The sequence below is a fragment of the Schistocerca cancellata genome, chromosome 4 (assembly GCF_023864275.1).
Source record: "Schistocerca cancellata isolate TAMUIC-IGC-003103 chromosome 4, iqSchCanc2.1, whole genome shotgun sequence".
Taxonomy (NCBI): Eukaryota; Metazoa; Arthropoda; class Insecta; order Orthoptera; family Acrididae; genus Schistocerca; species Schistocerca cancellata.
In genome coordinates, this window is record NC_064629.1 from 26835869 (window position 1) to 26847913 (window position 12045).

The 12045-nt window shown below is 45.1% G+C and overlaps 1 protein-coding gene across 1 annotated transcript in view; it reads right to left on the reverse strand.

The window, feature by feature from the left end:
* The window catches only part of LOC126183325 (annexin A1-like), a 67454-nt gene extending 67256 nt beyond the window's left edge, over positions 1–198 (reverse strand). Inside the window, exon 1 of the mRNA XM_049925187.1 lies at positions 109–198. Coding sequence (XP_049781144.1) covers positions 109–198 — 90 coding nt within the window. The remainder of the gene's footprint in view (positions 1–108) is intronic.
* Between the last annotated feature and the right edge of the window lie 11847 nt (positions 199–12045).

Consider the following 12045-nt stretch of genomic DNA (forward strand, 5'->3'; position numbering starts at 1 on the left):
TTCCTCCACTGGTCCTATTTTTTCTGGCACCAATCTGCAGAGTCCACATCTCCATCTTCATCTTGATCTGCGGCTCATGGCCTTTCTCCATCATGTGAATTCTCTTACTTTTCCATTGGGTTGTTTTTCCACTGTCAGTGGCTGGAGTTGATTTTTGTCTTTGCTTATTTCTGCTGATGTCATACTATCATACTTCATTATATCACTGGAACCAGTAAATTGTGTGGTTTATTTGAAGTGTCCAAAAAAGAAATAAAAGCCTTTGCTGACATGATGGGACTCATCTGGAGCTATTGTCACAATCAGCTAATAACCCAAGGTGCATCAAACATGGGATGAGTTAGTTGACATTCGTAAGCAGCTGGAAATCACCTTGATTACTGTCAAATGACTGGAAGCTGTTGTGAACCGGTGTGCTGAGAGAGCTCTCAGGAGTCATGTACTAGATTTACCAAAGGTGTATCAAGTACTGTCCTATCCTGTGGATCCTGTCTCCTCTGCAGGAAGTAAAGGATCTACTACTATCTGTCCACTTGCCTGCAAGTGGCATGTCAGTAGTTGCTCTGTACAGCATAGACAGGGAGCAGGGAGGACTCAGGGTGCATGTCTAATGAACAGATGCAAGGTGCTGTCTTCCACTGAAACTGAAACTGAGGCAGTGGCACTCATTTCACCTGTTGGGCAGTCTGCTTTGTCCTGTGTTAAGACAAAGCGAGTGCTAAGGGGTAGGGCTTATTAATCATCAACAGTTAAAACATATGACTAATAATGGTATCCCTTAGGGAAATGGCAGAAAGGGACAGGAAGGAACACCAGGTGCATTCAGTGAGTTCATCTGAGGGCCTCATTCAACATGTTGAAGAGGCTATTCCAGCAGCTGTTGAAGGTACAGAGTGCAACCAACTGTGGATTGTGGTGCACATTGGAATAAATGATGCCTGTCATCTGGGCTCTGAGGTCATACTTTGATTATTCCAGTGACTGGGAGACAAGGTTGAGAATACCAGCTTTGCACACAGAGTTTCAACAAAGCTCACAATTTGCAGCATTTGCCACAGAAGTGAGAGTGGTCCCTTGGTTCTGAGGCAAGTGGAAGGACTGAAACAGAGACTTTGAATGTTTTGTGCCAAGTTAGACTTTGACTTCATGGACTAACACCATAGGGTTGAAAACTGCAGGTCAGGTGTGCACTACACATCAGAGGCTGCTACCCAGGTAGCCAACTGTGTGGTGGGCAGTGAAGTTGATAGTAGTGTGGTTTTGGGGAAAAATTACAGTGTATATTGAAAGAACAGGCTAATGGGAAATGGAAGAGGTGTATTTGTTGGAGTAGACAAGCAGCTCAAATTCACAAACACAGAAATTGAAAATGCATGTGAGATTGTTTGGAGAAGACTCAGTATCAGTGTTGGACAAAAATTTTTAACTGAGAAAACCTTACTTTGTTTGTACATAATTTCCCCAATCATACTGGAATCATCAGTGGAGACTTTAATCATCTAACAATCAATTGGGAAAATTACAGTTTTGTTAGTGGTGGCCATAACAAGACATCTTGTGAAACATTACTAAATGTCTTCTCTAAAAACAACTAAAAGCAGAAAATTTAAAACACTACTCAGAATGGAAATATATTAGATCCTGACCTGCTTGAGGCTGTCTGAATTGAAAATGGTATCAGTGATTATGAGGTGTTTGACACAATGATTACCAGAGTACAAAGGGCAACTAAAATAAGTAGGAAGATATATATGTCCTGTAAATTAGATAAAAATAGCATTAGTGTCATATCTCATTGAGCAATTTGAAACTGCTAGCACAGAAAAGGAGCACATAGAGGAACTATGGAACAAGTTTAAAAGAATCGTTGACCATGCACTGGATAGATATGTACCCAGTAGAACAGTTCATGCTGGGAGGGACCATCCAGGGTATAGAGTCACTGTAAAGAAACTTCTAAAGAATCAGAGACAATTGCTTAATAGGTGTAAAACAAAGCATAGGCTATGGATAGAGAGATGATGATTGAAATGTGTTTTGCTGCCAAGAGAGCAGTGTGGGAAGCCTTCAATGACTATTGTAACAGAAAATCGACAAATGACCTTTCATAAAATGCAAAGAAATTCTACTCCTATGTATAGGCTGCTAGTGGAAGCATCCAGTCACTTATAGATGAGACAGAAATGGAAATTCAGGGCAATAAAATAAAATACAGAAATGATTAACTTATTTTTGAAGTGTTCCTTTACAAAGGAAAACCCAGGAGAATTGCTCCAGTTTAATCCTTGTATCACTGAAAAGTCAAGTGACATAAATGCTCGTGTAAGTGGCTTTGAGAAACAGCTGAAAGCCCTAAAATTGAACAAAGCTCCAGAGCCTGATGGAATCCCTGTCAGATTCTACACTGAATTTGTGGCTGAGTTAGCTTCTTTTTTAACTATAATCTATTGTAGATTCCATGAAAAAAATAATTGCCCAGTATCTGGAAGAAAGCACAAATCACACACCAAGCAGTAGAAGTGTTCCATGAAACTACCATCCAATATACTTGATACTGATTTGTTGTAGAATCTTAGAATATATTCTGAGCTCAACCATAATGAGATGTCTTCAACGGAATGACCTTCTCCATGCCAACCAGCATGGATTCTGAAAACATCAATTATGTGAAACACAACTTGCACTATTCTCACATGACATACTGAAAGCTTTGGATCAAGACAGTCTGGTAGATGCAGTATTTCTTGAGTTCAGAGAAGCATTTGACTCAGTACCACATCTGAGACAAGCAGCAAATTTATTTATTTTATTTATCTACAAATTCCATAGATCCTGTTATGCGTATGACACTAGGATGTAGAACGACTTGAGTAATATATGTTCACAGACCATGGTATCAATTAGTTTACAAGAGCAGAACTAGACATAAATTACATGACTTGCAAAAATAATAATGAACTAAAATAAAGTCATAGGAATAATACATTATGCATAGTTTATCACATTGCAAAAGCCTATTTGTCACAGTAAGTATATGGTTACAAATAGGAACAAAAAGAACATAAACAAACAACAGTAAATATAAATACATACAAAGACTAATTTTCTCTGTTGAAGTATTCATCAAGTGAGTAAAACATTTTTTCAATTAAATATGTCTTTAGATTGTTTTTGAATGATGCACTGTTACTACGTAGACTTTTTATATAGCTTGATAATAAGTTAAATATTTTCACACTGGAGTAATGCACTCCTTTCTGTACCCGAGTTAAACTTTTTAGTTCAAAGTGGAGGTCAGCCTTCTTTCTTGTATTGTGATAATGGAAGCTTTCATTGGTTTCATAGTGGGCAGGATTGTCAACCAAGAAACTCATTAGGGAAAAAATATACTGGCAGGTTGTGGAAAGTATTCCGAGTTTTTTAAAGAGCGTACGGCAGGAGGTTCTCGAGGGTACTCTGCACATTATACGGACTACTTTTTTCTGCATGAGGAAGATTTATTTAGATGAGGGTGAATTGCCCCAGAAGATGATGCCATAACACATAATGGAGTGGAAGTAAGCAAAGTATGTGGACTTCGTTACATTTATGTCTCCAAATTGTGAGATTGTCCTAATGGCATTATTGCTAAATCTTTCAAGAAGTGTGGCATAAGTAACACTCTCAATGGCAGTGAAGACCATCTAATGTATGAAGAGGAATCAAAAGCAGAAGAAGAAGAAGAAGAAGAAGAAGAAGAAGAAGAAGAAGAAAGTTCAGATGATGATCTGCAGGGATTTTAAAAGTCAGTTCTACTTTTAAAACTAAGAATTTTTGTGTGGCTTTGCAATCTAATGATAAAAATGATAAAAATGTCATTAAAAACTGCTTAAAAATTAAGGTGCATCTTATAGTCCATAGCATCTTATAGTCTATAAAATATGGTATTTACATTTCTGACTATTTTCATTGTGAATGAGATGGATCTGAAATGAAATTCATACACTATGTAATGTCATTTCATTTTACAATTTATGCAGTGTCATTTACTGTCCTCATATCTGTCAAAATTCATTGTATTTCTTTAATTTTATATTTTTAACAATCACGCCAGTGTAGCAATATGTATATTACACCCATGTGGAATCACTAGTGTGCACTAAGTTTTGTTTCAGGTTTCAAGGTGGCCTCTGTGCCAATTTAATTTGTAAATATGTAACTGATTCTTAATGGCACACACTGTGCCAACTTTGTTCAGTTGTGCCACAGTTTGTTTTATTGCTTGAATGACTTCAATACAAAAAATAAACAACACTGAAACTCAAAATCACATGTGGCATGAATTAATGTGGTTATTGTTATAACCTTTAATTCACTAATAATTTGCATGGATATAAACAATAGTGAGTTTCATACTACCAACTCCATATCTGTCACTCAACTGTCATGCCGTGACATGCGGCCAGCGCCGTTCATAGGTAGGTGGCGCTCCCGTGCTCAGCCGAGCTGCGGAGCGCCTCTATCGCCGTGTTCGCGTACTGACGTAGCGGCACTTTTAAATCTCATGGCACTGTCACAACACTTTTCCCCCCTTGAAAAAAAAGACACTCACTTCCTTGGAGACACGGACAGTGCGGAGACATCCATGGCCTCTTGGGAGACCCCGAGAAGATCCTGTGGAGAAACACGAGAATATGGTCGAAAATGTCCAGGACAGAAGCTTGTGGGTGGAACGTGCCTCCTGGACAAAATGATGGGTGAAAACTCCAGAGCAGCATCCATAGGTGTCGTGGACCTGGGGGTGTGCTCCAGCGAGATGGGTCCCGGAGAAGGCGGCGTCGCGACTGGGGCCGGTTCCGGCATACTCGGAAGAGGCAGCGAAGTTGGCTGCAGTAACACGCACAGGAGATCGGCACCAGCAACAGGACTGGCTTCTCGGGCTGGTGGAGGCGAAAGAAGGGGCGGTGGCTCCAGCGTGGCCACAACTCGTGGGCGCATCTGGTCGTAATGGCGAACAACCATGCCGTCGTCCGTACGTATTTCACAAAGCCGGCGGCCGCGAAGACCCTTGACCACCCCTGGAATCCATTTAGGGCAAGATCCATACCCTCATGCCCACACATTGGCACCCACCGAGTATTTTCCCGCACTAGGGGACACAGTACTAGGCCTGACAGGGTGAAGCAGGTGCAGTAGAGTGCGCGGTTGGCGGCCATGCAAGAGTTCAGCAGGGCTGCGATCACCCAGAGGCGTGAAGCGATAAGAACTCAGAAATTGCAACAGAGCATCATCGGTAGGAAAATCAGTAAGGAATTTTTTCATCTGGCTTTTGAAAGTGCGGACAAGGCACTCAACCTCCCCATTCGATTGGGGATGGAAGGGCAGTGCTGTAACATGATGAATCCCTTGTCCAGCACAAAAATCACGGAAGGCCTGCGAAGGGAACTGAGGGCCATTGTCCGTGACAATCGTGAATGGAAGACCTTCTAGCACAAAGATTTTGGACAAAGCCAGCGTCATCGCCACAGTGGTGGGCGACGGACATCAAACAACAAACGGGAACTTCGAGAAGGCTTCAATCAACAGTAGCCAATAAGTGCCGAGGAAGGGGCCGGCAAAGTCAGCGTGCACCCGTTCCCATGGCTGTGCCGGATCAGGCCACGGAGAGGGCATTGTACGCAGTGCAGCCAGTTGTTGAGCACACTGACCACACGCAGCGACCATGTGGGTGATGTCCGAATCGATACCGGGCCAATAAACATGCCTGCGGGCCAGGGACTTAGTCCGAGAAATCCCCCAATAGCCCTCATGCAATAGTTTGAGAACAACTTTGCGAAGAGAAGCTGGCACCACGACCCGCGGAGATGCGCCATCCGTGGCCAGAAGAACAACACCCTCACGAACAGATAGACGAAGGTGCAAGGCATGGTAGTTGCGAAGGGGATCTGATGCCCGGCCCTTGGTCCTGTCCGGCCAACTCCGTTGAACAAAACCGATCACCTGATGCAGGACCAGGTCCCGCGCAGTAGCCGACGCGACCTGCGAGCCTGTAAGCGGAAAACCCTTGGCCACAAGACGTTCTTCCTCATCAATGTGGAAACAGAGTAGTTCATCTTGATCGAAAACCAGGTCGGGGCCCATCGGCAAATGTGACAACGCGTCAGCGTTGGCGTGCTGGGCCATGGGGCGATAGTGAATCTCATAGTGAAAATGAGACTAGTATAAGGCCCAACGTTGCAGGCGGTGAGCTGCCTTATCCGGAAGCGACGCCGAGGGGCAGAGAGACCAGCGGCTTGTGGTCGGTGATGAGGTGAAACTTAGAACCATACAAAAAAAAACCCTGAACTTTTTTAGAGCATAAATGATAGCGAGCACCTCCTTTTCGATTTGAGAGTAACGCCGTTGGGCATCGTTGAGGGTCTTGGAAGCATAGGTGATGGGTCGTTCTGACCCATCCTCATACCGATGGGCGAGAACAGCCCCTAAGCCATACTGTGATGCATCAGTCACCAGAACCAAGTGCTGATCCGGACGGAATGTGGCAAGACAAGGTGCCGACTGCAAATGAGCCTTCAGGCGGACAAAAGCCTGCTCACACTCGTCGGACCAACAGAAAGGAACGTTTTTGCATAACAGCTGATGCAGAGGATGAGCCACCGCCGCCGCGGATGGAATGAATTTGTGATAATAAGCAATCTTGCCTAGAAACGCCTGAAGTTCTTCGACCGTAGACGGCCGGGGAAGAGTGGTAAGGGCCGCAACGTGCTGACGTAGAGGACGTGTACCTTCACGGGACAAGTGGAAACCAAGATACACAATGGAGGGTTGGAAGAACTGTGACTTGTCCAGATTGCACTTCAACCCAGCCAAATGCAGAACCCGAAATAATGAACGCAAATTGGAAAGGTGCTCCTCAGTGGAGGCCCCCATGACAACAATGTCATCCAGGTAGTTGATGCAGCCAGGAACGGAAGCCGTGAGCTGTTCCAAAAACTGCTGAAAAATGGCCGGCGTGCTAGTGACACCAAATGGTAACCGCTGGTACTCATACAACCCACAAGGAGTGTTGATGACGAGAAATTCCTTGGAAGACGCATCCAATGGCAACTGATGGTACGCCTCCGATAAGTCAAGTTTGGAAAAGAACTGGCCCCCAGCGAGCTTGGTAAATAACTCCTCAGGACGGGGAAGAGAATAAGTGTCAATGAGGCTGTGAGCATTGACAGTGGCTTTAAAATCGCCACACAATCGCAGACTCCCGTTTGGTTTAGAAACCACCATGATTGGCGATGCCCATTCGCTGGAGGTAACAGGAAGGAGAATCCCTGAAGCTGTTAACCTGTCTATCTCAGCCTTGACAGGTGCACGCAACGCCATCGGAATAGGGCGTGCCCGGAAAAACTTAGGGCGAGCTGTAGGTTTAAGAGTAATGTGGGCTTCAAAATCCTTGGCACGACCCAGACCAGCAGAGAACATGGACGAGAATTCAGAACACAATCCATCCAGCTGTCGATACGGAATATCCTCAGATATGAGGTGCACATCATCATCAATGGAGAGCCCAAACAACTGGAAAGCATCATAACCGAACAGATTTTCAGTGCCCGCATGATCCACCACATAAAACGTGAGGGGCTGAACAACAGACTTGTAGGCAGTGGAAGCATCAAACTGGCCAACAATAGGAATTTTCTGTTTATTATAAGTTGTCAGATTTCGCGTAACTGGGGACAAGGGAGGGGAGCCCAACTCCAAATACGTGCAAGAATTAATGAGAGTTACTGCAGAGCCAGTGTCCACTTGCATGCGAATGTCTTTATCCAGAACACAAACAGTAACAAACAACTTATTTGTTTGAGAAAGCACACAGTTAACATCCATGTCCGATGCCTCGTCCTCGTCGACAGGAACATTAGGGGACTGACACACAGAAGCAATGTGGCCTTTTTTCCTACATGCATTACACGTGGCCCAACGTTTTGGACACGCGGCCCTGTCATGCTGTACGAAACAACGTGGACAAGAAGGAAGGGCGGAACGAACCTGTTTCTGTGGTTGCTGTTTTCGCTGTGAGCATTACAGCCCAACGCGACGTTGTTTACATGAGTGAACTGCCACCACATCTTCGTTCTCCTGGGAAACAGGCAAATTGTCCGTGTCGAAAGTTGACTGTACAGCGCCGACATCACACCACGCGTCTATTTGCGCGCTAGCAGCATGAGACACTTCAAAGGATTGAGCGATGCTTAGAACTTCTGACAACGATGGGTTTGGCAGTTGTAGGGCATGTTGCCGAACTTCTTTATCAGGAGCAAGCCGTAGAATAGCATCCCTAACCACTGAATCAGCATAAGACTCATGATGAGTGTCCATGACAAACTGACATTTCCGACTCAGACCGTGTAGTTCCGCCGCCTAAGCCCGGTAAGATTGATGGGGCTGTTTACAACACCGGTAGAACGCCATGCAGGCGGCAACGACGTGGGTGTTTTTTCGGTAATAGTTAGACAATAAGTCACACATTTCTTGGAAGGACAGAGAGGCAGGTTCCCACAGAGGGGCTAACTGAGATAGCAGCTGATAGATCCGTGGGGAAATCCAAGATAGAAATAACGACTTACACATAGGAGCATCGACAATGCTGAAAGCCAAGAAGTGTTGGCGCAAATGCTTCTCTTAATCCTCCCAGTCTTCAGCGGCCTCGTCATAAGGAGGGAACGGAGGCGGAGAAGCGGAAGACAGACGATGAGTAAGCGACGTTGACAAAGCCTGAATAGCAGCCGTCAGCTGCGTTTGTTGTTCAATGAGCGCTTGCAGAAGCTGTTCCATGTCTGCCCAGACACGAACGCACAATTCCCCAACGCAGGAAAAAAAATATCCGACCTCGTCGCCAAAAAGTGTTATAACCTTTAATTCACTAATAATTTGCGTGGATATACAAACATAGAAACAATAGTGAGTTTCATACTACCAACTCCATATCTGTCACTCAACTACCATGCCGTGACATGCGGCTGGCGCCGTTCATAGCTAGGTGGCGCTCCCGCGCTCAGCCGAGCTGCGAAGCACCTCTGTCGCCGTGTTCGCGTACTGACGTAGCGGCACTTTTAAATCTCGTGGCACTGTCACAACAGTTATTACTAAATACTTGGTCAGTCTTTGTTATACCAGAACTTCATTTTATTTCTTTTCTATAGTGGCAGTTACAAATAAACTCTATGAAGCAGGTAACTCTAGTTAAGTATTTGATCCCAACCGAAAGAGGAAACATTACAAACTGTGAACTAGAATCAGAAAAAGCAGCAGATTCCCCACCCCCAAACCTTGGAAGGTCTGTTTTTTTTGTTAAATACTTAAGATACTAATTTGCATACCAACTATGAATAATGTGTTTACAAACTATGGCAAGTGCCATTTAGAAATAACATAAGTGACAATGATTTTATAATAATACTTACTAATGTACACTACAAAATATGATTCTCCTAACATGTCTGTATGGCAGTATATATTTTGACTGGGTCAGTATCACTGAGGATTCTGCCTCACAATGAGATGGACAGAACTTGGTGTACAAGTGGGCGTATGAATGACTGGACCTCCCTAGGTTCATAAAAAAACGTTTCTCCTGTACAGAAAATTTTATTTAGGAAGTTTAGCATTTAAATTAGATAAGGGAAGTGCTTCACAAACAGCTGGATCATATTGGTTCTACAAAGGGTGAACCCCCATACACCACTGACAAAATTTCAGAGGTTGTTTAGGGCTATTTTCTGAGTAGTAAGGGATTCATTATCTTGGGTGACTCATTACAGAGTAGTAATGTAATTATGATTTACTCAGTTTGTTATTCCAATTGCCTTTCTTTTACGAAAATACCTTCACAACAGTTAAAAGCCTACAATATGCTATTACAATGAGTAATATGTCATCATAGCTCAGTGTAGCATCATGGCACCTCTCTTGCATTACATTTGTGATGCCGATGAGGTCAACACCAGAATCAATCTGAGTATCGTCTTTGAACTAAGCTAAACATTATCTTTGTGCAGTGCCACCATGTCAGTTCTGTGTAAGCCTTGCTTGTGTAAAGAGGTGAATAAATGAACTATTGCAAAATGGGAGTATTGTTTGTTGTAACCGACTCGAACTTCTCCTTCATTGGTGACCCCGAGTTGTAACGTCTTCTGTTTTCGCCATTTTACTGTGTCCGCGGCCTCCTTGTTGGTTATGTTTGCATGTATTACTTCAACACAGAATTCGAACAATGACTTCAGCCCAACGCCTAACGCCGGATTTTGTGATCGACATGCATCATGTTGCGGGCGATGTACATCCGCCAGGACTGCAACACGATGCCTCTCACTTGACGATTACGCCAATTTCGCTGGACATTTTCGAGCCTGCAACAATAAGTGAGGTTAGGAGTGTGCATGACTCCGGCTATCTGACACCTTTGTTCCCACCACATGTGCCCTCCCTCATCGATGGTGCAGTTACCTCTTACGGATCTCCATGCAGTGCGGGACCAATGTCGATTTCTGAAAATGCTTCGTTGGACAACCTACCACCGCCAGGACAACGATTTGACATGCCACAAACCATGCAGTAACATGTGGATTCCTGCCACATGGCTGGAACTGCTTTGTTCACAGGTTAACCTCCTCAGCATCCGACCATGCCCGCACCTGCCTCGGTTAAGCTTCAGCACTTGCCTTCCTGCTTCGATACCTCGGCCTGCAACAGGAACAATAACTTGTTATCTGTGCCTGACCTCCATCTCCAACCCACTGCTCTGCCTCAGTGTTTTGTGCCATGACATTCACCTTATCTGCACACCGTTTTGAGTGGAGGGACTACGAACAGTGAACATTCACACATTCCGTCTGACGTTTGACATCATTTTCCACACTGTGCTTCTGGACAGCTGGCTCCAGTCGAGTTTCCGCTACCGTTCTCGGCACATCCCTGTGCCTCATCCACGTGGGTCTTCTGCGACATGTCAATCTGATCGCAACCGCAATGTGTTGAGCTTCCGCAACCGCAATCGACACATTACGGTGTCTCACCCACGTCGGCCTTCTGCATCACGACGGATCGCACTCTACCACAACACGTCACCTTGACACTGCCAACCGACCAGCCATTGTCACCACATCCCTGGGAGACACACTCTCCTGGAATACTATAGCAACAACAGCTTGTTTCAGGCAGTGCCCTTATGAATTCAACTCAACCTGTTCATCCGAACATTCTACAATGCTTACCGATGCTGCCACTGTTTAATCCTGATAGAGCAACAACCTGGTTCAAAATTGTGGATGAAGTGTTCAACCATTACAAACTCGACGAGTCAACCAGGTTTCTGTGACTCATCACCCACCTGCACGACCAGGAGGACTCGATTGCTGACCTGGTCGATGCCCCAGACTCATCTACCCGGTACACTCTAGCCAAAGAGACAGTTCTACGTCGGTTTGCACTCTCAATTGAGGCAGCAATATGGCAAGTGTTCCATGTCGAGCAACTATGCAACGACAAACCTTCCCAACTCTGGAGACAGCTACGCGCTCTGGTCAGCGCAGATCTACTCTCTGACACAGCTCTCCTCGCCATCTGGTCAGATAAACTATCTCCTCACATCCGCTTTGCTCTGGTTCAGAGGCCTCCTGATTGTGTTGAGCAAACAGTGACAGTTGCTGACAAGCTATACGATGCATCACTGCTCTATTTCGCCAGCCACTGCCTACCTGACAAGTCTCAGGTTCAGGCTCATCATCCTGCGGCCGGACGTGGCCGGGGCCGCACTGTGCCGACTGTTCCGCTTGCTCCAGAAAGCAGTAAAGACGCTACCAGCTCTGGCCACGGTCATGCCCCCTCCTGCAACTGAGCCTGCTGTGACCACCAAACGTCGGCCACCACCACTGGCAAAGAACGTTCTGCAGGAAATGCAACCACACCACCCGTACTGTTACTTCCACACATGGTTTGGTGAGGCGGCACAGAAGTGAAGAACACCCTGCTACTTCCCAATCGCCTCCTGCACACAACATGACAGGCACCCCC